Source organism: Idiotropiscis lumnitzeri, chromosome 5 (assembly GCF_059441095.1).
Source record: "Idiotropiscis lumnitzeri isolate Australia: NSW breed Sydney's pygmy pipehorse chromosome 5, RoL_Ilum_1.0, whole genome shotgun sequence".
NCBI classification, from domain to species: domain Eukaryota; kingdom Metazoa; phylum Chordata; class Actinopteri; order Syngnathiformes; family Syngnathidae; genus Idiotropiscis; species Idiotropiscis lumnitzeri.
In genome coordinates this window covers 19,422,848-19,447,156 of record NC_142395.1, presented here as the reverse complement: position 1 = coordinate 19,447,156, position 24,309 = coordinate 19,422,848, and the positions used below count along the sequence as shown (strand labels likewise).

Genomic DNA, 24,309 nt, shown 5'->3' with positions numbered 1-24,309 from the left:
TTACAGACTCATTTTGAAGGGTGCATGTCCAGTGAGCCTAAGTTATGCTTATCATCACTTGGTAAGTTTTGCTGGTTTGCATCCAGCTCAAACTGGTGTTTGCTGTGCAAATCCATGCAAAACTGACTAGGTGGATGAAATATCGCCTGGGATTTCATGAGATTCTAACTCTACTGAAGTACATGTGCATATGTGAACGTGGCTTGGAACAGATTTGTGGAGATGTCCTTTTTTTGTGCAGGTGGGGATTAGTAGCAATGCTATATATTTTTGAGGTATTGCACTTGTCCCGGCCTGTATAAGAATTAGGATATGGTCAGACAGAACTGTATGGAACAATGAACCCCATCTGCTCATTAATCTGTCATGTATTTCCCCCCCCCCATGTGACACTGAACAGAGATGCAAGTGCTACAACGTTTTGTATTTGTGCTCATAAATAAAAATTGTTGAAATGGTCCAGCTTTGTTGTCTTTGTCATTACCCTGATGTACTTGTTATAGGTCAGTATATGATTTACCATGTTTGCTACAAATATTTGTCACCCTAATAGCTCTCAAACCCCTTTTTGTTTTTTTTACGGTTAACCAGCTAGTAATTGGAGCTGAAAATGTGCATCACTTTGAAAAAAAACAAACACAAATTATGCTGCCTAGCAATTTGAGTCGATATTTTGCGAACTGCTTCAATAATATATATCTGGAAAAAAAAAAGCGCGCCAGCGTGTAGTTGCACTTTTTATCCAGTAGATGGCGATGTCGCCTTTATGGTCGCCTCTCAACCGGGAACAGGTATCAGGAACCGCCTCTGCCAACTTGCATCGATGCTGTTTGGAGAGACGCCACTCATACAGCTCTAACTTTGTATCTGACTGGATGTAATGACTCTCCCACCGGTTCCCCGACATCCTCCCCGAAAAGCTGCCATGTAGTCGCAGCACACCTGAGCGGAACACAATACTTCTTCATAGCTTTTGGCGTGGATACAAGCGAATACTTTCTGAAAGTACAGCACGATGTGGACCAGTCGAGCTTTTCTTTTGGCGTGTTTGTGCGCCGTTTGCTTTGGGAACCCGCACAAATGCGACGAAGTGCGTAAAGTTTTTCAGCTTCGACAAATTGGACCGAGCCAGATGCTACCTTTAAGTCCCAGGCCAGGTATGTATGAGCTTTCAAACTACCTCCCATGTTTTTATTTGGATGTACGGTTCTATACGAAAACCCGCAGATGTAATGTTAGCGCTTGTCACAGATTGCATTGTTGCTGTCAACCTGTCATTTTCAAACGTCAAAAGCTGCTTTTGCACAATCAAGGCTAGTGCTGTCAAGCGATTAAATATTTTAAGTAATTAATAAAAAGAAATCCGCAATTAATCGCGATTAATCACATTTTTTCAACTATTTTTTTGTGAAGGTTGTAACAGATATTTATTGGAATAATATCTTAGAATGAATGTAAAATCACTAAATATGACGTGTATTTTAATTCAAAATTTTGTTTGATTCTTGAATACGATCTAAACGGAGTAATTTTCATTTTTTTTTTTTAGAAACAATTCTCAAAACTTCTACAGTACATTTAGGTCTACCCACAAGCACCACACTTCAGCAGTGTTGGTTTGCAAGGCCCTGTGGTAACTTGAGCACAGTGTTTTTGTTTTGAGATGATGTGCTAAAGATGTACAGCCAATATGGTCCAGTATTTGAGTTTGGATTTGCAAAGTATGCAAATTATTTTTGGAGTAAATATTTATCTGCATTAAAATTTTATAGATTCATCTCAGAGTTAACGCTTTAACTTTGACAACCCTAACTGTAGCACATTCTCGACATATGCTGCATCTATCTGTGTGAATAAATGCCAAATAATGCATTTTAATTTATTAAACATATATGTCATGTTTAAAAATAATTTCCCAAATGCATATGCCGTTAAAAATCCCGTCAGAAAGCGTTGCAGCAATGTAAAGCAGCTAAATGAAATTGAAAGCGTTATATTTTTGGAAGTGTTTTTTTTTAGTTTTTTTTTTTTTAGATAAACACATGTAGTTTAGTCAATGAGGCTTCACTGGAAGTTTTCTTTAAACACCATGTAATTGACATTTTTAACTGAATATAAAAGCTGATGTACTTTATAGAGTCTACATGTTGGCTAACAACTTGCTAATTCCAAACTTCACCACACATGCCCTCCAAAGCTGCTATTGTGGCAGCACATTAAAATGTCAGAACAAGACTCAAACCTCAATTTCAAATGTGCATGGACACTTTTATAGCTCAAAACTGCTGTTTTAGCACAAGTGCATCCTCAAAATGTCACTTTTTCCAGGCATCATTTGGTAACTCCTGCGACATCACCACTTCAACTGACATCACACCAGCTAAAACATCACCCACACTTAGCCTTTGCTCAGACCAATTGCAATTTGAAACATGGAAAATGCAAAACATTTTCTCCATGATTCTATCAAATATAAGCCATCCTCGGGAAATGCAGAGGATTATAAGTGAATGTGATGAGTTTGTGAAAAATAAATGGCATTAATTCCAAGAATCCAAGAGGGTCACAACACTACTGAGGCTTCCGCCAGATTAGGAAAGGTCACCAATAAGAAGTTTTTTTCCACAGTGTCCAGAATAACCCAAAAATCTGTTGAGCTTGATTCCCCTGTTGTTGTGGAAAGGGTTGAAATTCCTCCACATGTGCCATCACATGTTGAACCTCACATGGAGTTGACGGCTCCTTTGGGCAAGTCTGTCTGCACCCTGTCTCAACATGCCCGAGGGCCATTTGCAGAGCTTTGGCTCCTTTTCAAGATGTTCCAGTTGTCCTGCATGGGTGCACTGCAGATTGGTGACATTTGATTGGAGTGGGAAATCTAACACATCTCTCTGTGATCTGATAATGTCTCATTTATCACAAAAATCAACATGTTTGGGTTTTCTTGCTCCAGTCAAGACTTTACCACTTTGGTATTGCTTAAAAAAACATGACCATTATTGTTTTAGTCCCCATCACATTCTGTTTCTATATATGTGTTGGGCTGGGCTGCACTTGAAGCCACCTGAAGGAAAATATCATTTTGACATCACTGTTAATGCAAAAAAACAACAACTTTCCACCCACATTGTATGGACCAAAGTAATTTCGGCCATAATTTCAAGATAACGTAAAATGTTCAATCTATTGGTACTTTTTGCTCGACTTGCTGTTTAAAAAGGAGCTGAACAAACCTAGAGGTTTTTCTTTCCCTTTCAAGGAAATCCACATTTATAACTCTATGTGACTCCCACAATCATACTGTATCTGTGTTGCAACTTGTTGATGACACTGTGACACTCTAAGTTCAGTGGCCACTTCCCTCCGAGAACATCCAGATTGAAAACTTGCAATGGCGAGGAAGTGTTGACCACTTGTTAGGAGTCGTCTTGGTCTCATGATGTCAGAATGCTGCACGATGAAAAGGATTGTTTATAAAACAATTGTAATTAAACCAAGAAGTAATTTTCTGCTTCATGGATCAAGCACCTGTTATGAATTTTGCACTTCTGCTTCTTGTTAAAGAACAGCAAGTTGTCCAAAAAAGTACTGAAACATTGATCCATTTTAGAAAAGGTTAAATTAAGTTCACCTTGAAAAATGACCGTTGATTCTAAAGTCTTTTTTTAGTGACGTATACTGTATGTGATATTCACAGGTTAAAACTAACAGCACTGTAGTTTGCAAGGAACCAACCAAACAAATTTGAAATAGCTCAAGGCGGTATTAACAATTGGCCAATGTCAGTTAATATGTAAAAGCCTCCATGTCGCTAGATCTAGACGTTGTTTATAGTTTGTTTTCGTTGAACCTCCCAGGCTCAGATCTTCAAGTATGCAGGTCTAAAAGCCAGACCTGCTGCACCAAAAAGATGGAGGAAAGGTACCAGATAGCGGCGCGGAGGGACATCGAAAACCTCCTTCAGACCTCCAGCTCCAGCCTAAAGTTTCTCATCTCGCGCAACTTGGCTGCTTTTCAAGGTAAGACTCGGCTGGTCAGACACCGATCCCCGCTGAGGCATTTGGAGGTGTTAAATGGGGGTGATGTGGGCGCTTTTGAAAACAGAGTGTCAGTGTGAATGTGTGTGCAGTGAGGCCCCTCTTCAAAGCAAATAAGAGCATCTGTCCTGCTTCCACAACTACCCGTCCACTCTGATGTGGTGATCAGACTCTTGAAAGTGCCCCAGGAGGCCTTCAGTGCAATGTGACTAATTTAAACCCGATTGCACCGCGCAGGCAGTTAACACATCTCTGACTACTCGGCATGGAGTACTTTTGTCGGGTTTGTTTGTGGAAACGTGCCTATGAGAAAAATACAATCATCAGTTTGTCAACTGGTGCCACAGCACTGACAAATTACGCTCAGCGGGCACAGCTTTCGAAGGGATGCGGTCCATTTTGCTGACATATTTTTTACGGAGGTTTTGATGGCGCTTATGAGGTGACTAAGCACGATGAAGCTGACGGTGGAACATTTAAAAAAAAAAAAACTAAAATATAAATACAACACCTTACTGTTTAAAGTCATAGTTGGTGTTCTTTGCATTTATTAGACGGCTATTGTAATAGTGCGTGCTATAAACTTTTCAATTGCAAGTGGCTGTTTAGAAGATACATTTGGGACAAATTATAAAAAATCCTTCATCCCTCTTTCATTGTTGTTGCTTGTTAGCATCTTGCAGACTGATGCCTTTATGCATGTTAGCAATTGTGACATCAATTTGCTGTGAAGACTGAAGCAGTTCTCAAAACAATGAAAACTGAGGCAGTTTGGTATCATAAAGTGATTTTTCTCCTCAATTTCTTTCTTTAAATGACCTACAAAAATATATTGTGACATAGATTAACGATAGTAATTAACATCCGGGGAGTTGTGAAAAGAATCAAAGGGATTCTGATTCTTACACCCTTTCACCCTGCACTTAACATAGTCCTGTCAACCAACTCGTTCATTGTGATTGTGCTGCCACGGCAAAACGGTAAAATGCTGTGCTACGAGCCGGATGCTCACGCGTCAGAATTGGAAAAATATCAGTTTTGGGCAGCTGCGCCCTGTGAAGAAATCGCGGCGCATCCAAGAGGAATGATGGTGGTGGATTGATTTTTGAGTGACGGAGAAAATAGAGGCGATATTTGATGGAGTGTGTGCAAGCGTACGTACTGAAGTGTCCACTTTCTGCAAAGTGACTGACGGATCATTTGGAGATACATTCCTCGCTTTCAAGCCTCCAGTAGCGAGTGGCTCCTGGCTTCAAGGCAACAAACTTCCTCTGCGTGAGAAATCCTCCCGCCCAGTGTGAGATGTTTTCCCACTTCCACTGATACCTCTCATATGACGAGACAAGCTTATGACTTAAATGAGCAACTCTAGACATATCATTAAGACAATTTGCTTTAGCAGTGCCTCTCCGTTTTTAGACGTACAGTTATCTCGTTCTTTTAAAATGTGAATGATTTATGGCAGAGCAAAACTTGGTTGTAGGGTTTTAGTCGTGGTTTGTTCAAGAATGATTCTTTTTTTTTATTGTAATGTCACTATTTAGGCAGTAACTTCAGCTAAGACATTTGCAATTCTTTAAAAAAAATGCAATGTTTGGAAAATATTTTTGGGACAGTAGTAAATGTTATATATTTGGGGCAGTACTTAGATGAATTCGTGCTTGGAGCTTTGGGTGACTGTTCATATGAGAAACTCCAAATAGACTAGACTACTTGTGAGACTGCAGCGAGGCTCACTGATCATTATTTTATCATGCACTGCTTTATAGTTATTGTCAGGATTTGTTTTGTAGACTGAAAAAAAAAAACATTATCCCCAACTGAATTCTTTTACAAACCGCTCTGTACTCCACCCACTCCATTTCCCTGAAAAAGTGTAAATATGCCGACAGGCGTCTTACGCTGGGATGGCAGCGAGTGTGCATCAACTCTCAACAAACATTGGCAGCTGCTCCCGTCAAGCTGCACTGTACAAGCCAGCAGCTGACTCAGATCATCCTTTATATTCGCACTTTGGTGTCAGACAACTGCTCCAAGATTAAAGGTTTAGCGCTCCCCAATGTTTCTTAGAAGTCTATTAACACGGTCACAATCTACTAAATTGTGAGAGGATTTGGCAAAGCGTTGGCGACAGACAACTTTGGCAAAAAAATTCCAGTTCACATACACAAGTAAAAATATCAAACTGCGATAATAGTTGCCAATTTCCTCACCAACTCCATGTACTTTGGTGGGATTTTGTAGTCGTGAACAACTCGAGGCATGTAGGAGATGAAACTCCACGAAATATATTCGCAGTGCATTAAAAGAACACCAGAATGGAAAACTCTTTATACACTCATCGCACAAAACAACCTACACACAAAAAGATTATGCAATAAAACCAGCCCTTCATGGGCCCCTTTTTGTCTGAGCTTTGTTTGACGGAGAAGCTTGAGTAAAACAATTGTACCTAAACTCGGGAGGGCTGACAACCAGTCCAAGGTATACTCCGCTGCTTGCCCCAAGTAAGCTGAGATAGGCGAAGGCCTACCTGAAGTAACTGGTGAGCAAATAAATTCATGTAAAATCCTATTCCTATTTGATTGCTCATTGTAGTGTTTTCTTCGTTCTAAAAAGTGTTTAGACATTGTTTAACTTTGCTGATTTGCGTGCTGAAAGACATGCATAGCTTCATTAGCTACACATTAATATTTGAAATCCATACGGAGTCCTCATTATTGAAGGTAAAGTCTAAATGGAAATGTGAAAATGTCTTCTCATGCATGCTTGCACGCGCACATACACCCCCCCCCACACACACACACACACACGTACACCCCCGCACGCTGAACCACCCATGTGGCATTGTTCTGTTTGGCAGCAGAGGCTTTGTCAAATGGCACAAAAATTGTAGTGGTAACATGTATGGGAAGCACAGAGGGACAAACATCACATGTGGGGTCTTACATCTTAACAAAGTGGGGCAAAAGCTTTTTTTTCTTGCTAATGTTGTGAACATAAAAGAAATGCAAGTCAAGCATCGCCTCAGTCTTTCCTAACCAATTCAATGTTTCTGAATAGAATTAAGTCAACTGCTACTTATTCAAGTGTGAGTTTTGATTTTGTTTTGGACTGTCACACAATTCAACGTGATTAATAACATACCCCCCCCCTCCCTCGAGTGACACATTTTCAGAACAAGTTACACAACTGACATTCTAATTGCTTTATCTAGTTTTCTTGCACTCATGGGCATGGTGAAACTAAAAAAAAAACAACTTCTGATTGAGTTTGCAACAGATTGTCAGCCTGTACTGTAATTGGAGACACAACAGAAGAATGAATACACAGACAGGGGAGCGGTGAGTCAAAAGGGGATTTAAGGTTAATTGCCATTTTTTGGGCAAAGCCTTCAATTAGGCATCTTCAAATAACACATCTGACGGGGAACGAGGTACAAAGACATGAGAAGAATGCAGACATGATGCATAGAGATGAAAAAACGACAACACAAAATGCCATTTAAAAGGTATTATATAGTATGTATATAACTGTGGTTTTGTCTGTAATGGACCTTGTTTATAAAACTTCCTCGAGCATCTTTTAGAAAATTGCTCAATATGTTAAAAATAAAGAGTAACAGAAAGCACATAAGCTGCTAATTACAAGCAGAGCTTCAAAGCGCGACTCATCTGTTTGCAACGCTTCGATACATTTTTCTCATTTCTTCTGAGCAAATTGCCACAACGTCTTACTATCTAATCCTCAAACCAACTCGGACGCTGCCTTTCAAGTCATCTCACGGCGCAAAACATCTAGCCGGCCGGGCAACTGGGATGGTAAAAATGAAAAGATGAAGACCAAGCAGTAGATGGCCTTTGAGCTTCTTCCCAGCATATTACTTTATCTCCTCTCTTCTTCTGTCTGAAAGTCTCCCAGGATGGAATGTTTTCATATGCTGGTTTTGAGGTTTCAGCACAGTGCGTGCGCACACACGCACGTACGCACACACGCATGCAGCCTGCTGAGCCTGGCTTCAAGAAAAAAACCTTTTTTTCTCCAGCCGAGGCAGTTTTCTCTACCTTCCATGACAACCAAACTGCTCCATGCCAGGCAGGGGGCAAATAAAACTAGGGGACATAAACCACTGGGAGTCAGCTGCTGAGATCGTGAGGACCACTGTTCAAAAGAATGTTCTTATAAAGTTGCCAATTTGACCTTTTTGCTTCCTTTGTGGGGCCTTCAAGGAAGAGAGGGGTTCTTGGTGACTGCTATCAAGCTGCACTGGCAGATACTAGGGCTTGAGAAAAAAAAAGAAAACCGGCCACAAAAATTGGGAGTGCGTGGTTTTACAGAGGGCCAACGCACCCAATAGGCCCAGGGACTCCAAGGGGCATAAAACAGGTATGGGTGGAAATAAATCACCTTGAATATGAATTATATTAGTATCTATTCCATGTTAAATTGGAAGAGATGGTAGATGCATCAAATGCAAAGCAATGCCCGATTATATGAAAAAAACCCAAACAATTACAAATAAGTCCCAATGACTACGCAAACTACAGTCCATGCATGTTTCAGGGATGTGGTCGTAAACACCCCCCCCCCCAAAAAAAAAAAAAAAAACAAAACAAAAAAGCACACAAGTACGGGGAGAACATGCACATTCTCCACACAGCCTAGTGCCCGAAAACAGCTGGGATAGGCTCCAGCGCCCCCGCGACCCTCATGAGGAGAAGCGGTACATATAATGGATAGATAATATAATATAATATAATATAATATAATATAATATAATATAATATAATATAATATATGATATATATTATATTATATTATATTATATTATATTATATTATATTATATTATATTATATTATATTATATTATATTATATTATATTATATAACTCCTGTCAGTCTTGGCCAATGACAGAACAACTATGAGCCCTATATGGCAAACATTTAGCCGTTTTATTGACACTGTCAAAAAGGTATTCTCTAAACAAAGGTTTTCTCGATGTGAACTTTCATGGTTCCCTGCAATTACAATTGGACTCACAAATGTGTGTTTGCTTACTGACCCTGAAAGGTACCTGCTGCTTTTAAAGCTTTTTGAATAGAAGACAAGTCTGAATAGTGTTGGCCCCACAAAGGAAACTACAGTTTGTTGTCTAACTCTTTGCCAAACAAAAAAAGCTTACAGTTGAGAGGGAAATTAAACTGTTTAACTTGGTGCGGATCGAACATGAGTACTACCGCTAATACAATTTTTTTTCATTTAGCATTATATGGAGTTATTCTGTTAATAACTAGTTTGGCAAAAACTCTACATCATCGGCAACATGTTTTTGTGGGTGCAAGAAGTTGGTAGCTGGTGCTTCCGTGAATGGACACGCAGATGAAGGACGAGGAATGTCTTCATTCAGTGTTTGGTTTTGTTTGCAGCTCTCGCCGCACTCACTGCCTTTTATTTTTAGTGTGACCCAAACCATGTGCAAAAATAAAACATAGAAGCCTTACCACGGAGTGACAATAGCTTATGATTCAAAACCATGCCAACGATTCAAATATTGCAATACTTTAGTTTAGGTTGGTTCACAAAGAATGTCTGTAATGACATTACTTTAACCCAGTGTTTCTCAACCTTATTTAGCCAAGGCAGAAAGGTCAGAAAAAATCTCACGGCACATCACCAACCTGAAGTGGCCATAATTTATTCTTTTGTACGAACGGCAACAGGTGGATGCACAGATTTATTGCACCTTCTGCCGTCTAAGAACATTTAATTGTTCTGCCTGTCACTATACGTTGCTGGCATTGTTAGATGAACAAAGATATATTTGTGGTTAATATCGCTGAACTGCATCAACAAATAAACAAGAATGACATAAATATTTCCTGGGCAGTACTGACTTTTGTAAGCTACGTTCCAAGAACAATAACTGAACTGCCCAGCGATTCATAGAACATGCTGCAGCAATTAGACCACTCTAAGAGGAGATTTCACCTCATTTTGCTGTAAGCATGACAGAAACAAATAGAGAAAAACTAACAAGATGTCTGGATTCAACATCCGAAAACCTCCCTTGAAGATGTTGGCTACTTTGATTAGGCCTTTTTTTAATGCAGACCAGTGTAATAATGTTCAGAAAAATTAAGTAAAAATTGGATAATTTAGCGCTGCATATCCGATGATGTATGGGTCTCACGACTCATATATGTGCCACACAGAAATGGGCATTTCGTCCATTCTTGGGATGTAGGCTGAGAAAGATTTTTTTTTTTTTTTGAAGAATGGACAAAGCAAGGACGGAAGTGGGTTTTTGTCTGTCCCTGTAATCGCCCTTAACTGGGTCAAGTACGGTGTGTATAGAATTCAAATATTTGCACTTGGAGCATAATGAAATCTTGTTATGCCGTCGCATGTATTGTCCCTTTAACTGAGTTCAATAGATAGATAGAGAGAGAGAGAGAGAGAGAGAGAGAGAGAGAGAGAGAGAGCAAAAACACGGAAGCGATACGTGTGTGAAGAAGCAATTGAGAGCCAAAATAAGCATCTTAAATTGCGTTTAATCTGAACAAAGGGATGAAGTACAATAAATACAGCCATCTCTGCAGTGCGACCTCATTTCATGCTTTAAAAGGACGACGATACAGGACGATTAATTTATGAATAAGGACGGTGGGACGATGACGGAAGGGCGCCCAGGTCGCAGATGGAGGACAGACTGGCAAAATTGCGTAAAGTGCCCTTCTCTGGTGCCACTGGTCAGGAATTCCTGTTGTAGGCTCTCAAGGGTTGCATACAGAATCATTCTAGGGTAAAAGGCCTACTTTTACGGTCATGACCTTTATATGTTTATTTAAAATAGGCTTAGCAGTTAGAATAAAATATATACATAGGTTGAGGATCTCTCCCAGATGCTCTAGACAAACACTGCCACTTTTTGCATTGTAATACTACATTTCGATTAACATCTTCTCTCAATGAAAGTAAGCAAACCATTTTGAAATACTATTGCTACCAATCATGCGCAGTAGCTTATCTCAGAACTATAATTTATTTTCCAGGATTTTGGGCTCTAATCAAATCTGAGTCACTCTACATCAGTGGCTGTACTGTAGTATAATAGTTTCCTTTCCAGAAAAAAACTTGATGCGGGGCACAAATTGGCTCCGAGCTTGAGAATAGGAACTTGGCTGGCTTCTTTTATAGGCGTCTTTTAAAGGATCTTTTGTGCTGAGAATGGAATGAACCAGTAATGCTCAATTAGGAGCAACGTTTAATTTAGTGATTGACTTTGTGGTAATATATTGTTTACAAGCTTTTACTGGACTGATAGCAATTCTATGAGTAGTATGAAAAAAATAGAATGAATCACTTCAACAACTTTTGAAATACTTTCAGACTAATGCGAATCAACTAGTAACCTATTTATTATATGAATCCATTCCTAGGCCTTTGCTTTTTGCAGAAACATTCCATTCTAAGCATCCAAAGCTACATTAATTTGTTGATCCATGAAACTTATCATGGGGTCAATGTTTGGATGGATTGCAATAAAACTTTGATGATTATGATTACGATGAAGTTTTTATAGCAGCGTAATTGGAGCAAAAGTTGACCTGATCCAGCACTTTGGTTTAATGAGCAAAGACGAGAACATTTAGAGCACCGGGATAAAAATCAACTGCACCACAATTTAGACCTGCTTTCACTTGGTCTAAAATCCAGTCTATTTTCTGTCACCGAATTTAGCGAGGCTCAACATGGAATGCTAAATTAAAAAGTGCATGTGCGCCTGAAATATGGTCTTTGATTTCAACTCCATGGAAGACCTTTTGAATGAACTCGAGCATCGATTGTGATCTTGACCCTCTCTTCCATCCGTGACATTTGACCAAGAAAATTTTCGACTGTATGGATGGAAACGTTCCCCAATGACACTTTCACGAAGAATGGCTGTTCACTAAGTACCATAAATGCAAACCATCACCTTTGTATGGAGCATAATTTGTTTGAAAAGAGACTTGCTGCAACAAGTGCACTCGCACAGACCTGGCTCATTGGAAGATGAACAGTGAAGTATTTTGAATATGTTGAGCACTGGGTGAATTGGTTTGAAATCCAGGTTTTACTCTCACAGCTGCCCTCCACTCTTTTGTAAGGTACCTTTCAATCGGCTCGCTCTTTTGTTGTCACTTGCGTGTGTGTATACATGCGCATGTGTGTACCCCATCCAAAGCGGGGCCTCCTCAAGATTCCCACATGAATTTGGGCTCTGCTTTGTGGACAGTTGATCCAGGGGAGGACACAGAGTGAGGAAGAATGAACGACCGATGGAGAGAAGGTTTGGGAGGATGCCAGATCCTATTGAAAGTCTTTGCACAGTGTTTGAAGTCAGAGGATGAGGATTTAGTGGGAAACGGGATTAGTCAGAGTCAATAGCCTTCAACAATCCAACCATTTGGGGTCCTTCAGAGACACAAACTAGTTGGAGTAACTACTACTCTGCTTTCCCGCCGTCCACCAGCCACTTTTCTAATCATGTTGTTTAATGACGTGTGATGATGATTTTATTTTATATATATATATATATATATATATATATATATATAATCTCATATAGGAGGAGTACAAATAAAGTGACTCATGACCATGAAAAGGGATATAGCCAGAAAGCAGACTATATTCCAATGTAAGCAAGACAGAAAGCTCACAGAAAACGGGAACAAAGGAATGACCCAGCTTTTTTTCTGGTGAGCTGGTAATGCTTAAAACTTGGAGTTAATTACAATTGCAGCCAGGCGCTCATCTCTCTGTTCGACTCATCCCTTCATCGCTTATAAGGCAACTAAAAGCAACTCAGGGAAAACTGACAATGAAAGAAAAACAAAGCAAAGATTTACAGACAGACCATGGCAACTTGTTGCTAAGCATGAATTCACAGAGCTGAACCATAACTAACAAATATCAATTATAAGTTTTGAAAGCTCTTTTGTATGACACGTGATTCGTGTTTTGGAGACAGGGCAGCTTCAACAAACACCATCAGTTGTGTCACACTGATGCCAATTTTAGCTGGCTGACTCTGATTATCTCATGGAGCGGTCATTAGACAAGAGGTTCTCAAACTTTTTGCACCCTACATTTTGGATGTTATCAAGGTTTGTCCACACGCAAGACTCATTGGAGTTGCCACTTCCGGGCTAGCACCGTGACTTTAGTGCTATTGCACTTGTACCGTACGCATATTATTGCAATATGCATCTTGTTGCCGCCCACTTCCTTCGCTGTGATGAGGTCTGAAAATCAGCATTTTCCATAGTTGGTCCCCTCCTGGTGCGTTTGAAATGGAGATTTATAGCCGCTGGAGCTTGCCTTTAGGCCATTTTCTAAATGAGATGATGCAGTACTCCTAAACCATAACTGGATTTTTATGACATGTTTTATGCCCTATTAGAGATTCACAGAGTTGCATGGAAATGCGCAGAATAATTTTTCAGTGTCATGCTTGTGCCTTGAGTAGGCGCGTTCCTAAAAAAATGTTTGCAGTGGACAGCAATGATTGAGCCACCCTCGCAAACTGAGTGTCTTTTGTTTGGTGGTTTTGGTTCTCAAACCAAAGACCATTACAGACTTGCGTTCTTAAAATAAATCAGGCGACTCTCCTACATCGCACAGAACAATAACTTTATTTCAGCTACAGAGTAGAAGCTTTCCGGAATGCTTCTGTCTCCAGAGGTTCTCTGAAAAACGCTTCTTCTGATAGTTTGAAGGAAGTATTTCCTGCATTAGGAAGGAGACTCCAAGGATTAGTCTGCAAAGAAATCTTAAACACAGCAACACACCAAGCCTCGTGTGTGCTCTCCTCTTCAGCTCTTCCCCCTCATCCTGTCTGCTGACATGGCACACATAATGGCATAATTGTCCTGCTTATCTTCAACATCCTAACATGAAAAGTTTGTCAATCTTTGCAGCTAGAAAAGAACATGTGCCACCCACCCGACCCTTTTGATTAGCCCGCTGGATTACTGCTATTTGTCATGTTGAATTTTTTTTTCTAGATGCCACCTCCCCGTTTGTTTGTTCCTCTGAGTTCTCTTTAGTAGGATTATGCAAATATACTTTCCCAAGAGGGGTGTGGGTGTCGAGGGGTTAAATATTTATTCAGAGAGTGCTTTGTCGTTTTGTGGGCTACCCTGACCCACCCTCGGGCAATCGGAGGGACTCTAGTTTATTTCATACTTCCAATTTGAGTAAAAAGAGTTCTGGTTCGATTTTCCAAACCCTGAGCCTTTTATTTTTCTGTCACCCGCGTTAAAACTAATTGTCCACGTCTGTGCATTTTGGCAAACGTCAAGATTTGTTTTTTGTTTTAGCTTTAGCACTCCAAGTCGACAAAGAGCTAAACGATTTTCTTCTTGGTGACATTAATGACAATACGTATTCTAGAAAATGGATTTTTTTTTCTTTTTAATATCTTCAAGTCGAGTAATTGGCGTCTTGCAGTGCGCTGGGCCTGTTAAACAAAACCCTCCTAGTTCCTTTAGTCATGCTTTACAGTTTTCTAAGGTTGCTTGTCACAGGAAGCACTGAACTACTATCATGCACTGAAACTTTTTCAATCTGACTGGCCCTTTTCAGTTTCAGTGGCTGTTCTTTGCTTCGGAAAGATACGCAATGCCTCATATGTACAACCACTGACCTGTGTTTGTACACATATAAGATGTTTGACCTGGATGTACCAAGCACGCACACACGCACACACGCACACACACACGCTCATACTCTTCAACAAGAAACTCTTGTGTCCCACTTTATTGACCCCCTCTGCTTCTTTTCCTGAACGGCATATTAAAGGCTACGCTCACAACCGAACTCTGTGCTTTTTGAAGTGTTGGAGAGCTGCAACAGATCCTCAAATATTGACTCTTAAGCCTTGTGGAAGAAGACAGCAGTGGGGTGGAAAAATGAAGAGCAAAAGGGCAGAGAGGCTGATAAAGAAGGGATTGTTGTTTTTGTTATGAGGTGGATCTATTCAAATGCATGAAAGCAATCCTGAATATGTTTTCTTCTAAGTGGAAAATGTATTTTAAGAGGAAGTGCGGAGAGATATAGCCTGATGACAAACCTGAGACTGGAAATGTTATAAAATCGCCTGAATAAAGTCAGAGTCAGAGAGCACAGAGGTCCCCAACCACTGACCCGTGGCCCGATACCAGTCCGTGGGCCACTTTGAATAGGGCCGAGATGAAAGACAAAAAAAGCTTCTGGTTTGCTGATTATTTGAGACAAACAAATATCGTGACAGGCTTTTCTCTGTTCCATCCATCTATGATAGACTCGTGACTAGTGGTGCAACGGATCATTTCTGACCCGTAATCCGTACAGATCAAGCACCACGGTTCGGGCCGGGCACATCCACGGAATGGCTGATATAGCACACACATCTGTAAATCTTCTGTGCAGGCTGTGAAACAATATCCTCTCAATTGAAACTGACAGAAAAAGAAAAGACTTCAACATGACTTATCTGAATGTCTGTTTGTTGCTGTTTGCAGTGACAATTCAAGCAGGGGTGTGGGCAGGGGGGGCGTGTAAACAGATAATTCACCTGCCCGATTCATGTTTTTACGTAGCTCGGCCAGATTTGGACTATTCTTCTTCATGTTGCACTCCTCCCAACATGCTTGCACATGTCCCAACACAAACAAATACAAGCACACAGACTGGCCGTTGTCCTTCTTTCTGGTTTGTTTGTAGATCAAGCTTGCATGTAGACTGAGCTGCTCACGCACACTTTCTGCTTCATAGACGCTTTATGACCTGCAAGGACGTGCTGATTTGTCTACCGCTTGTATGCTCTATTTCCTTATCTGCTTCCTTGTTCCTTGTTTATATCATAGCTGGCAGTTTTATGCAGGTCTGATTTTATGATTCCTTTTCAGCTATAATTGTGTTTTGAAAAATGTTTTGCAAATATTCAGGATGAAATATAAGTGCTCGGTTGTGCGCTGTATTAGTGGTCAACTTCCCTGAAGTTCCAAATTTCTGGGTTGGAATATTATCTCCGGCCTTCCCTTGTGGAGTATGTTCTCCTCTTGTTTGTGTGGTTTTTCACCAGCTACTTTGGATTCCTCCCACATTCCAACAACCTGCTTGTTAGCGTAAATAAAGACTAAATTGTCAAAAGCAAGCAACCATTTACGCTCACAGTCCCAGAGTGTGAATGGTTGTTTCTTAATAGATGCATGCTGGGAGTGGTCTGGGCACTCTTTGAACTCGCCACACTGCTCTGTCCTTGGTTAAATGATTTTTTTGGATGCCAGGTTCTCAACCAGGGTCCCCGATCCTGGCTTTGCCTTGTGTACTGGATTTTTGGCCAAATGGTTTGTTGCTGTAAGATGTTCCACTCATCCTGTACATGGCGTGCAGATTTATCATTTTTTTAAATTTATTTAGGTTTATTGTGGCGGCACGGTGGACGACTGGTTAGCAAGTCCGCCTCACAGGCAAGGTTTGATAACGGGCTCCCACTAAATTGGCCCTAGGTGTGAGTGTTCGGATGAATGCTTGTTTGTATTTATGTGCTAGCAACCACTTCAGAGTGTACCCCGCCTACTGCCCATAGACGGCTGGGAGAGGCTCCAGCACGCCCGAGTACCGATACATCTAAGTACTTTTGATTAATAAAATTTCATTAAACACAATGACAAAAGAAAATAAATGTTCTTTCCGTTCTGATGGTGATGATTCAACAATGTTTCAAACTGTCACAATATTGTGCCAACGACTGCACAGGAAGACTTACTCAATGTCAGTTTTTTTGGGCCTTAACTCATTTAATCCCAGAAATTTTCATGAAGGAAACCCCTCAATTCCAGCGTTTTTTTGGATTTTGACTAATTTTGCGAGGCCAACAGAATAATGTGTTCTAATGCTAATAAAAACACAGAGCTCGGTCGCAAAAAAAAAAAAAAAGGCTAAAACGTATAAATACGTCTTTGGGAGGCGGGGATTACATTTTTGAAAACGTATATGTGTGTATTATGGATTGAATGAGTTAAGTGCCCGATCCGGTGGCCGGTATCATACTCGCTCAACCCTATAGTTGTCAGTCCGGGACCGGCATTTTCTCACTGACCCACTTTAATGCGAGCAAAAAAAGTTCAGATCATCCAAAATAGCCTCTGACATATAGAATGTAATTGAATATAGGAACACAGACATATTTGCAGGAAATAGTTGAATTAAAAACACATTGAGGCCAACAACTATCAAACAATCCAGGCCTACGTGTAACTTTTACGAGACCCACTTTTGGATCGCGACCCACCAGTTGAGAATCACTAGCCTAAAGCACAACAATCTACAACCGTAATTCTAAACATACAGGAATGTTTAACCAATAACTTTTTGGATAGTGTTATTCGAAAAGCAATATTATCCTTTAGCAGAAAATGTTTTTGATACACCGTATATGAGATCCCATCATACATCATGTAACTGCACCTGTGTTCTACCCTTTGTTTAAACGCCGATCAATATAACCCCCATGCCCTCCAGCATGGCAACATGTATTGTTTGATCTTGGAATATTTTTATCCATGTTAAAATATCACACTGACCTTATAACAAATGTTTTCAGATAAAGGAAAGAAGTATGTGTTAGCACATGACCGGAGGGAGTGAAGTCAAAGTAGTTTTCTACTTTTCAGTGCCAACTGCCAGAGGTCTCAACCTTTAGTATAACTCATCGCCAGATTAGCTCACACTGTCACAGTTAACTAGATCATCCTACTGAGAAAAAAAAAAAAAGCGTGCATCATTTGTGGGAGGCGGGAAGAAAATGGGATCAAATGTGAAAAGCCATTTAGACACAGATCAAAGCTCTACCTTACTTGAATTCCACTGAGAGTTTTGTTTAATTGGCATTGAAAAGCCGAAGTGTCTGGATGACGACTGGCCATTCTCAAGCTTTCAGAAATGAATTTTCGTGAATATTTATGCAACATAATGTGTTCATTTGAACTCTAATCATTATTTATACTCTCACTAGTCGCAGCATTGCATGCATTTGATTAGTCAGTTTCTTATTTTGAGTGGTGACAAAAGTATTTTGATTTGAATTTGAAATAAAATGCCGCAAAGATGTGATTCACTTTCATGGAAAATGTGACAGGATTTAATTTATAATATAAGAAGATCAAAGCAGCTTTAGTGAAGAGATTTTGTCTCGAGTCGGTGGGCGGAGAAAGTCATCTTGACTTTTTTCCTTTCGTTTGAAAGGAAAAAAAAAAAACCTTCTACGGGTTTTCCTCACAACTCCCCCTTTCCCCCCCAGCCTCTTGAGTCTTACGGTCGTCAGGCTTGCCTGCAGGCCTCGCTGCTGGCCAAGGCCTCCTTGCGAGACACTGCTTCAGTTTCTTCTGGGTTTAAAATATTATCAAAAACAATGTGTGTGTGTTCAGACTTGCTCAATGTGCAAGATTTTTTTACCCAGGTAATTAATCATGCCCTTTTATGTTTGTCTGGATAATGAAGGACTGAATGACAAGAGTTAGTTTTGAGGTTAGGAACTAAGATAAAACTGTCAAATTTGTTTGCCACAAAGATTTTTATGTAATTTGACAGGTGAGATTCATTAGTTCCACAGCCTTGTATGTTTACCTCTACCCGGGACTCGTGTTGGAATCCCTGTGGGATGCCTCATTAATCTGATAGCTTTGCCTCATTCGCCCGAGGCCTGTAATACTCTCAAACTGTATTTCCCGAGCATATTTTCCTGTGCTGTTGTGGTTCACTTGCCTGAATTTGCCTGAATTTGTAAGAATTTGAACGTGTTGATATGAACTGGCTACCTGTGCAGAGTGTCGCGTGCCTTTGGCCTGAAGTCAGCTGGGATTCGCTCAAGGTCCTCACCCCCCCCGAACAGGATGAGTGATATATAACATGGATGGACTTGCAAAGCCTTCTGTGCAGTCCCCGCTGTGTTTCATGTTGCCTGTGTGAGACAATGTGCTTGCAGGCATGTCAGACCCCTCCATCACCACATTATCATGTCAAAATGTGCCTCGCCAACCACATTATCGCAGCAAAAATAAAGACGACTCATTTAGCACCCCTATTGTGATCTTTGTTTTGTGATTAATTAACAAGATATAAACATTTATTACGAGTCAATTAAACAAGTCTCCAAGTTACATTTAATATCCACGACCACAGTAATGCATTTTTGTGTCTGTGGCAAGTGGAACATTTCCCCATCATATCCAGCAGATGGTGCTGTTGTGACACTAGCTTGCTCCCTTTCCTTGCGGAGCAGGAACACACTTTTTCCCCATCTGTGCCGTGCTTGGACCCAGCAAAAACAACACTCTTAAACCCGTTGGGGTAAAATAATAAAAAATAATAAATAAATAAATAAATGAATAAATAAATTGCTCCCACTACTTGGATTTGTTTTATACAATACAACCAATTATTTGTACTGAAGAAAATGGCTTGTTTTTATACAAAAATAAGTTAATATATTTAAAAAAATTACGACTCAAAGTTCTCAAATCTGGCGTGGTTCAAATGACCTGGTGGGATTTTGCTCTGGGCGTATATTGTTTTTCTGCTGTATAATGTACCGTTGCCTACCAACTGTAAGTGGTTGGTGCATCCTTTTCATATAAACCCCACTTGATGGTGCCTAAAAACAGATAAATGCAAAACTGGGAGATAGTTGTGGGAGATTTATTTATTTATTTATTTTCTTATTTATTCCCTTGAATTATCTGTTCTCGGCTAGCCGAGCAAGCAATTAAAACTGCAGGAATGGAACATGAAAACACACATTTCTTTTACTGTACATCTTCCATTTGTTGCATCAGGGTTTGCATCAGCTTGGAATTAATTCTGCTCATATATTTCAAGAAAAGGAAGTTATTCTGATTTTATGTTCTATCCTCTCCTCTCTCCTCATGTTGCAGCATTCACAGACATTCTTTTTTTTTACTTTTATTGAGCTTCGTTCTTTCACACTCGGCACCCACATTTACAAGCTTCATCATCTATCTTACCTGAAGTTGCAAGGTGATGAAGAGTCTTTTCACCTTGTGTCTCTCTGTTTCTATCCTTTCCACAGGCACATTTGAGGTTCTGAAGAGGCAGGCAGAGAACCACACCATCGCCCTGCTGCAGGAGTCCTACCGCAACATTGCTGATCAGGCCGAAGGTCCTGTGGGCGAACTCTTCACTGATATTAGTCTCTTCCTGCTTGGGTCTGAGCTCAACGTTGAGGACTTTGTCCAAAGATTTTTTGACACTCTCTTCCCGATGGTCTACAATCATTTCATCAATCCGGGACTCAGTGACCTATCAGCAGGCTACACCGAATGTGTAAGGTTATCGAGCCGTGACGTTAGGCCATTCGGCGGGGCGCCCGGTTTACTGGCTGATCAGATTGCTCGCTCTGGCGTCTCTGGCAAGCTTCTGATCCAAGCTTTGCACCTTGGCATTGAAGTCATCAACACGACTGATCACTTGCAGTTGAGCCGCGAGTGCAGAAAGGCTTTGCTCAAGATGCATTACTGCCCCCACTGCCAGGTAGGATTGCACTGTTCCAAAATCTGTTGATTGATTTTAAACAATTCAGACTGATTCCAAAGTCGTTTGTTTCACAGGGTTTAACTCAGTCCAAACCCTGTATGGGCTACTGCCTCAATGTGATGCGGGGTTGCTTGGCAAGTATGGCCGAGATTGACATCCACTGGAGGGAGTTTGTCCTCTCACTAGAGCACTTGTCAACTCGGATGCACGGGCCGCAGGATTTGGAGCAAGTGCTTCTGGGAATTCACACACTGCTGCACGACGCTCTTGGACTTGCACAAAGAAACGGAGCTCGTATTGCAATACAGGTCAGATCCACTTAGAGGCAACTTTGAGAGAATTATTCAGTATTTACTATTTATGAAGGGACAAAAGCAGAAGTGGCAAAAGTACTCACTCAGATTATTGTGTAAACCGGTGCTGGCGGAGTTGTATCGTAAATATATGCTCTACTTGATATAATTAGATGCTTTATTTTGTAGGCTACACCTGTACAACGCAGTATCATCCAAAACATGAGCAGTATCAAACACTGAACCTTAAAGTTCATCCGGGTTTTATGCACTTAAAACCTGGGAGGTATTAATTTATCATAATATTAAACATGTCTCACTATGGCCTCTGTAAAGTGCAATAAAAGCATAAATATTGGATTCATTAAAAATTATTTCGCAAAATATAATAGTGACATTTTTATTACAAAGTTCTTTTAGAGACTCTTATCAGATGCCGGAGTACCTAATGAAGTGGCACTGAGTCAAAGCATCTGCTTCGTACGGTTTGACTAATATCTAAAGGGGCATAGACAAAACTCCAGAAATTTCTTGAATTAAATTTAACGACGTATGTAAAAATGACATTCAGCTTGAAAAATTGCTCTCTTTGCAGCACAGGAATGTATGCAACATCGCCATCTAGTGGCGACATTGTGACCTATCGACACTAAACAGGAAATGCTCAGCTTTGCATTGTGCCCGCCATGCTCTCAGGAAATCATTCTTCACTTCAGAGCAATGCCTGTCATCCTGAAATACAGTATGAGTTACGTATCCACACGACAAGCTAATATTTGTCTATCTCCACTGGGTGACAGGTGCACAAACTGTGTGGACCACCCACCAGGAAGACTGTGCAGCCAGCCAGCATCCAACACAGCAGCAAAGAAGCCATCCACCTTAAAACTCCATCCAAAGTGTCAGGAAACTCACTTGCTGTTAAGCGACGGTATGTGAAAAATAAATAAATAAAAATAAATAAAAATAAATGTATATCCCGTCATAGGGCATATATAATGAAACCCTAAAGTTTTGATGAGTAGTTGGTTATCTGTTTTATTGTAGTACATTGGATGTATAATGCCGTCTAAATCAGCTTCCTCTGTGCCGGCATCTAATTGATTTTATAGGGACTTTCTGAACAGTCTCCGCCTGTACCGGACGTACTACGGTGGCCTTGCCGATCAGTTGTGTGTCAGTGAACTGGCCTCTGATGATGGCCTATCCTGCTGGAATGGAACCGACATCGTTAAAAGGTTTGAGCCTCTCTTCCTCTGTTAAAGCTCAGTTTCAAATCACATCATGCTATGATTGTATTTTCGTGTATATATATTTATGAGCGAGAGAAAGAGAGTCAGGGAGAGTTAATCAGATAAAATATGGCGTTAGTTGCAAGTAAGCGATGAAAACATCAAATGATCTAAATCCGCACTCATACTGTGACGGCTTTCGTTTCGTTTCATTTGCACAGTGTCAAAGGTTTGCTCCCGTGTCATCTCCTTATGAGATCATGACATGAGTGGGTCATTTGGACACTCTTTGACCCATTTTGCAGACACACCCTCCACAACCCCAATCTGACACTGATGTAGGGTCCCTCTATTATGTGGTTGTAGATCTTGGATATGAATGGTTGTGAAGTTGAGTAGACAAACTAGCCTCCTCCGCAGCATCGGTTAGCGGCCTTTTCTGCTTCACATCACAGTCCTTTGTCTTATGTGCTCATTCAAGGACCACCTCATATATCCTCAGACTGGGCTGTTTTGCTCGGCTGTCAGCCACTGTCACTGCTGTTGAAATGGGAGCGGGGCTTGTATTTCAACCTTCTCTCAGACTGGTCATGCGACTCAGTTTTGGTGAGAAGCAATCTGATGCAGAAAACAAAAACAATTTGTTCTATCAAAGTGCTTTTTGCATTGGCACTAAAGCATTTGGTAAGATTTCTCATTTTTGTAGTTATATTGTTCAAAATAACATCCCAAGTTTCCATTACAAAGAAGACGGCAGTCCCCAAGACGTGGGTTGTTTTTTAATTTGCAGAAAAAAGCAGAGTAGCGCACTGCCCATCATCACTGCCTTCCTTCAGCCTGCTGGGAAAATATTTCTTTGTTGTCTTTAGCCCGCCCGCCTTCCTTATTCATAATAATTGCCGTTAATAGGAATCTATATGCCTCATGTTTTCATTTTGATGTCTTTTATAGAGACACAGGAGATAAGAGAACATTGACTCAATTGTCTTCAGATCCTCAATCTACTGTTCTCCTTCTACTAGCCTCAAACCATAAATGAGTGGCTGGAAGTCAATACAAGCTGTGACAAATACAATAAATAACCTCCCGCCTAGGGGTCATAAGCCAACATCCACCGAGAGAGAGGGGAATAAAACTCACTGCTGGATGGTGGCTGATTTACAGAGGCTTAGCGAGGCCTCGGCGACCTTAAACGATTGGTTTGGTTCCCGTGTGTGTCTAAATCTGTACATATGAGTGTGTGTTGATGCCTCTCATAACAAATGGCCATGCGCTGCGGCACAAATTACTTTATGGTCTTAAAGTAGTGGTGAGAACAGCTTTGTCTTGTTTAATAAAAAAATGGATAAGCGCACAAACATGACTCAGGAAGCCGAGATTTATGGGAGATTTAATGCACGTCCTCATCTGGGTCGGTGGTAAACAAAACAAAAGGAACAAGCAGATAAGATCACAGGGGAGGAAACAAGCAGCTTCAGACTCTGTACCTTTTGTGAAAGGAGATGATGGTGTCTCACTTCACTGGAGATTTGTTAAACATATTTTTTTTTCTTTTTCGCTTTGGGTCTCCTGGCTTTGTCCTTGCATGCACTGTGACAAAGTGATTTAATTTGGGGGAAAAAAACATCATGTGTTTATTTTATGCCCTGTTTAGTGAGGTGCTAATTTGCCCAAGGCATGGATTGGCCTCAGAAAGTCAATGTGAAATACCTGCAGAACAAAACGTTCAGTCTGAACATTTGCTAATTAGTCTTTTTCACATGGTCGGAATTTCTTACCCGTATTAAATAGGGATGGCTATTTCACAACATTCCATGGTTCTTTTTAATCAGGATAATGTCACTCAGTCAGTTGATAAAGTTATGTTATACTAGTTGATTTAAATGTGATGGGAATCTAAATGTTATGATGCCAGCATCACATTGCATAGAATGATGCTGTTTGGAGAAGTGGTGCACTGGCTGAAGTCTGCGTGAGTCTAACTCAACTTCCTCTAGCTGATGTCATCGTGTGCCTTCTTTAAAAAAACAACAGCGCCTCTGCTGGTAGCAGCAAGGAATTATCAACAAGCTCCTCTGTTCACGTCAGCTCCTCCCACCAGAGGTTCCCTTGAGGAATGAATGAACACACAATTTGTTAAAAAATGTTGATTTTATAAACTCTA

At 40.5% G+C, this 24,309-nt stretch overlaps 1 protein-coding gene across 2 annotated transcripts in view; it reads left to right on the top strand.

Annotated features, from left to right (window-relative positions):
* Window positions 1–810: 810 nt before the first annotated feature.
* gpc5a (glypican 5a) overlaps window positions 811–24,309 on the top strand; it is an 83,827-nt gene continuing 60,328 nt past the window's right edge. For both annotated transcript variants that reach the window (XM_088295260.1, XM_088295261.1), the window contains exons 1-6: window positions 811–1,157; window positions 3,858–4,019; window positions 20,157–20,617; window positions 20,695–20,928; window positions 21,714–21,844; window positions 22,026–22,151. In XM_088295260.1, coding sequence (XP_088151386.1) covers window positions 1,016–1,157; window positions 3,858–4,019; window positions 20,157–20,617; window positions 20,695–20,928; window positions 21,714–21,844; window positions 22,026–22,151 — 1,256 coding nt within the window. In that variant the 5' untranslated portion in view covers window positions 811–1,015. The remainder of the gene's footprint in view (window positions 1,158–3,857; window positions 4,020–20,156; window positions 20,618–20,694; window positions 20,929–21,713; window positions 21,845–22,025; window positions 22,152–24,309) is intronic.